This window comes from Galeopterus variegatus, unplaced genomic scaffold, assembly GCF_000696425.1.
Source record: "Galeopterus variegatus unplaced genomic scaffold, G_variegatus-3.0.2 Scaffold47259, whole genome shotgun sequence".
NCBI classification, from domain to species: Eukaryota; Metazoa; Chordata; class Mammalia; order Dermoptera; family Cynocephalidae; genus Galeopterus; species Galeopterus variegatus.
Window position 1 is genome coordinate 1 of NW_007773370.1, and position 4,457 is coordinate 4,457.

General features: G+C 51.3%; 1 protein-coding gene across 1 annotated transcript; it reads right to left on the reverse strand.

Annotated features, from left to right (window-relative positions):
* Positions 1-1,005: 1,005 nt before the first annotated feature.
* On the reverse strand, positions 1,006-1,493 carry LOC103584221 (sodium/bile acid cotransporter-like; the record flags this gene model as incomplete). Its single annotated transcript, XM_008565306.1, has 1 exon — positions 1,006-1,493. A coding segment is annotated over exon 1 (356 nt), but the record flags the coding sequence as incomplete, so codon positions are not given.
* Between the last annotated feature and the right edge of the window lie 2,964 nt (positions 1,494-4,457).

A 4,457-nucleotide genomic window follows, 5' to 3' on the forward strand; every position in this document is an offset into this window, starting at 1 on the left:
CATCACCAGGAGGGCCTTCTCACTTGGTTAGTATTCTTAGGAAATTTCGGTCAGGGGCAGGATGCTGGCAGCCGCAACAGATGGACTCTCTGAATTCCATTGCTATGCCTGGCATTAAATAGCATCTCCACTGAGGACTGAACCAGAGGAAAATGGCTTGAGACCAAGGAGAAAAGCAAGAAGCTTCTGCTAGTAAGTTTTCTTCAGCTTCAGCACAGGCTGCTGGAGCTGAGCAGGTCTGAAGTGGCGTCCTTTGACAGACGTGCAAGGCTCGAGTCCCCCCAGCCAGCACCACAGGCTGGCTCTCAGGAGCAAGCCCTTGCTGATTTCTGCTCAGAATGCTTTGGGCAGGGGATACTGCTGGTTTCCTCCCTACCAGTTTGACTGAGGTGGGGCCCAGCATAACCTGGATGGGTGCCGGGAAACTCTAGGATCTTCCTGGTTGTGCCTTTGATTGGAAGTGTCCCTGTATCTGATGGGAAGATGAGGGATGTTAAAGAGAGACATCCCACATGCCCAGATAACTGGGAGAACCTTTTGGAAATTCTTGCCTGCTCTGCAGAAAGCTGAGGTGCTCACTTGGCTCTAAGTCACCTTGATCTCCCTGGTGGCTTTAGAGCCCCCGTTCATATCTCTGGCCTCAAAGCGGACTTCTTCCCCACCATTGTAGGCAGGTATACTCGAATTTCTCCAGAGGCTCCTTAGGTTTAAATCAGTGTTGCTTTAAGACAATCCTTGTACACCTCTGGGAGTAATGAGGTCTCCAGGATGCTCCTGGACCGGTTTGGCTCCTTTGGCTTGGTGCTTAAGCCAAGATGTACTCCAACTCCTGCCCCCAGCCCAGCATAAGCTCCTGGCAATAAATGCCAGCTACTTCCTGTCCTAGTATCCACCCCAGCCCCACTCATTCCCTCTCTGGCTTTAGCCCAGTTCTTCCCCTTGATGTGACATCTACAATGCGGCCCCTGTCCCACGCTGCTCCCTCCTCACCCACAGTCCTCCTACCTGAGGTTCATGTCCCCCTTCATGGCCAGACTGAAGATGTTGGACAGGTTTCCCCCAGGGGAGCAGCCGCAGACGAGGATGGCCAGTGCCTCGACGTTGGTCAGCCGGAAGACCTTGCCCAGTGCAAAGGCAGTGAGGGGCATGATGCCGTACTGTGCCACCAGGGCGATGGCCAGCCCCTTCGGCTTCCAGAAGTGAGCCTTGATCTTGCTGAACTCCATGGTGCAGCCCAGTGAGAGCATGACAGTGAGCAGCATGAGCACCAGGATGACACTCAGTGCCAGGTCGGTGGGGCGCTTGCCGAAGTTGGGTGGCAGGGTGAAGTTGAGCGGGGCGGACTCATTGTGGGCCCACATCCTCCTACGAGGCAGTGGAAGACCACCTCTTGTTCTCCTGCTGACTCTCTTCCTTGTCCAGACCCTGCTGGATGCCTTCTTTAATCACCTCTCAGGACAGAGCGTTTCTGGACAAAATGTAGCTCTGGGCAAATAGAAGGATTATGCAACTAGCTGAACTATTTCTCTGGCTGTGGCCCCAAAAGGGAGAGAGCCCAGAGCTTTATCTGCCTGGCCTTCCCTACCTCTCCCAAGCTACCTGACCTCTGCTGCCTTCCCGGGTGCCCCTCTCATGCCTCCCTTACCACCTGCTGCTTCTGGGGCAAGAGGGCTTATTTCTCTCCTTTGTCCTCCACTGAGTGTGCCTCATTGGCTTTCCGTTCCTGGGGACCAGTCCAGGGCCTGCAGCAGCCCAGGCTCAGCCCTTCTCCTTCCCTGTGGCTCCTGTCCCAGCTCAGTCCCTGATGCCTTAGTTTCTCTGTTGGGGGAAGGTGCCCTTCCCATGCCCAGTGTGTTACTGTTGGCCCCCATACCGCAAGGGGTTGTGGGCCAGGGTAGGGGCAGGTGGTATTGCTGGTCCCAGGAGGGATGTGTCCATGACTCTTCTGCAGGGAGAAGAGAGGAAGCCTGTGTCGTTTTTGCGTGGGCTGGGGAAACACTTGTCCTATCCCCAAACCTGACTGTGTGGGTCCCAGGCGAGGAACATTGGTGGTGGCTCCTCCACGCTCACTGGAATGCTTACCTTCCAGGGAAGAGCCTGCTGGGATGGCAAGCGGGCTCTTGGCAGCTTGGGGGCTCTTTCTCCAATGGCAGCTCTGAGGGAACCCTGGCTGTGGAGATTAGTTTGTGCCCAGACTCCCTGGCCAGCAGCCTGAGGAGTCCCATTGCTTGGGAAACTTGCTGAGAAGGAAGCAAGAATGCATCGCCTTTTCTTCCTGATCTCCTGACTGTTCTACTTTTTCTCTGATCCTGTGTGTCTCAGGCTGGGAGCCAGGCTCAAGGCGTGCAGCAGCAGCGAGAGAGGCAGGCATGCCTGGGGAAGGACTTGCCATCCCAGCTGCAGGGAGTGGTCTCCCTCAGAAGCACAATCATCTCTTGGCTGGGTTGAAATCCACAAGGCCTGGGTGGGGTCTTGTAGTTTAATATTTACTGAAACAGGTGATTTGGCTTTGTGTGTAGGACTCCAGAGGGCAGAACAGGGTCCAGGGTGTGAACCACTGTGGGGTGGGGGTGGGGATAGATTTTAGCTTGGTGTGAGAACTACCTGAGAATGAGAGCCCTCTAACAGTGACCTCGGGGAGGCCTATTATCTGCATAGATAAGGGTTGGATGGCAAGATCCACACATAGTGCATCATATCCATGAGAAGGCTGCTCCCTGCACTTGTGCAGTACACAGCCTGTGGTGCTTTATACCATAGCCCTGGGTGACAAGAACTTGAAGCTGCTTTCCTTCTGAGACTGATGTTAATGATTTCCTGGTGCTTGAGGTGAGCTGTTCCTAAGTGGAGGACAGGCAGAGAGGACTGGGTACCGGATGCTGATGAGGGTATGTGGTGCCTGGACTGAGTATTCCTGGAGGGTCAGAGGGAAGCTGAAGAGGGACTGCTTTTTCTCCCTGGAGCTGGTCAGAAGAGGGTCCCTTAACAGAGTTGCTAGGGGAGAATTATTAATCATCAACTGAGTGCCAGGCACTGTGGGAGGTAGGAAAAAAAACAACAACAAGAAACATATGTAATCTGTGTTTCTGCCCTCAGGGACCTTATGGCTCATATGAGACCACAGGTAGCCAGATAATATACAATGCAAAGCAGAAGCACGTAAGGGTGGAGGTCATGCAGGGCTGCCACATACAGTTGTGCAGGCTGTGCACTGCACAATGACAGGGGCGACATTCATACAGACATCCCGTGCAACCATACATGGGGCCCTGAAGCCAAAGGAAGACATTAATTTTTACACCTCCACCTGATGCCCAAGGGGGTGAGCAGTAATCAATCAGTGTCTGTACAGATCAGGGCCTCGGGATGTGTCTATTGATCAGATTGTGCACATAGAAAGAACACTACTCCCATTAACCTGTAAACTGGATACTCACCGGTAAACTGGATTCTGAGCCATTGAATCTACAGTAATTCTTCCTCTTCCCAGAACCCCAACATTCTCCTACTTTCTACTGTGAATTTTTCCCTTTGAGAAAACACACCTTCTTGCCCTGGCCACTCCTCCTCCCCTATCCAGTCTGTACCCAGCAATGTGCCTTAGCAGAGAATGGAGAAGACTTTTTAAAGAAGCTGACAACATCCATCCTCTTCTGCGTATCTCCTCTGCACCCACTCTGATTCCATAAAATTTGGGGGGCAAGAGGATCTTTTGTGTTTTATTAATGGTAGCTGACAGTTGTTGAGCACATACTATGTGACAAACAATATGATTTAAATTACGTTTCTTTTTTTTTATGACCCATAAAGAAACACTGGATAAATTACATTTCTTACTTAGTCCTTACAATAGCTTGATGAAATAGGTACTGTTGCTATTCTTATATTACAGATTAGAAAAATAAGGTTCAGAGAGGTTAAGTAATATGTCCAATTTGCACAGCTAGTGAGTGGTGGAATTGGTATTCACACCCAGCCTGGCTTCATGCCCCTAACTGCTATACTGTACTGCTTTGTTGTATTCCTGGTTTTGCCTCATCCTTTCTCCCAAATTACCCTGCATTTTGAGCCTATATGCTTTGACTGGAAAGGCCCCTGTAATTACATATTTTTTCCAAACTGGCCTAGACTGATTCTTTCACAGGCTATATACACCAACACCCAAACAATTTAATGGGGGTAGTCATGGCCGAGTGAATTTACTTAAGGGGCACTTTAGCTTCAGTTCTGGCAAAACTGAGCTATTTTTGCCTTCCTTCCTTCCTTCCTTCCTTCCTTCCTTCCTTCCTTCCTTCCTTCCTTCCTTCCTTCCTTCCTTCCTTCCTTCCTTCCTTCCTTCCTTCCGCTGGCTGGTACATGGTGTTTTCCCATATTCTAAAGTGGCATTAAAAAAACTTCAATCGGGCCGGCCTGGTGGCGCACTGCTACAGTGCGCCGCTTGGGAAGCGCAGCGGCGC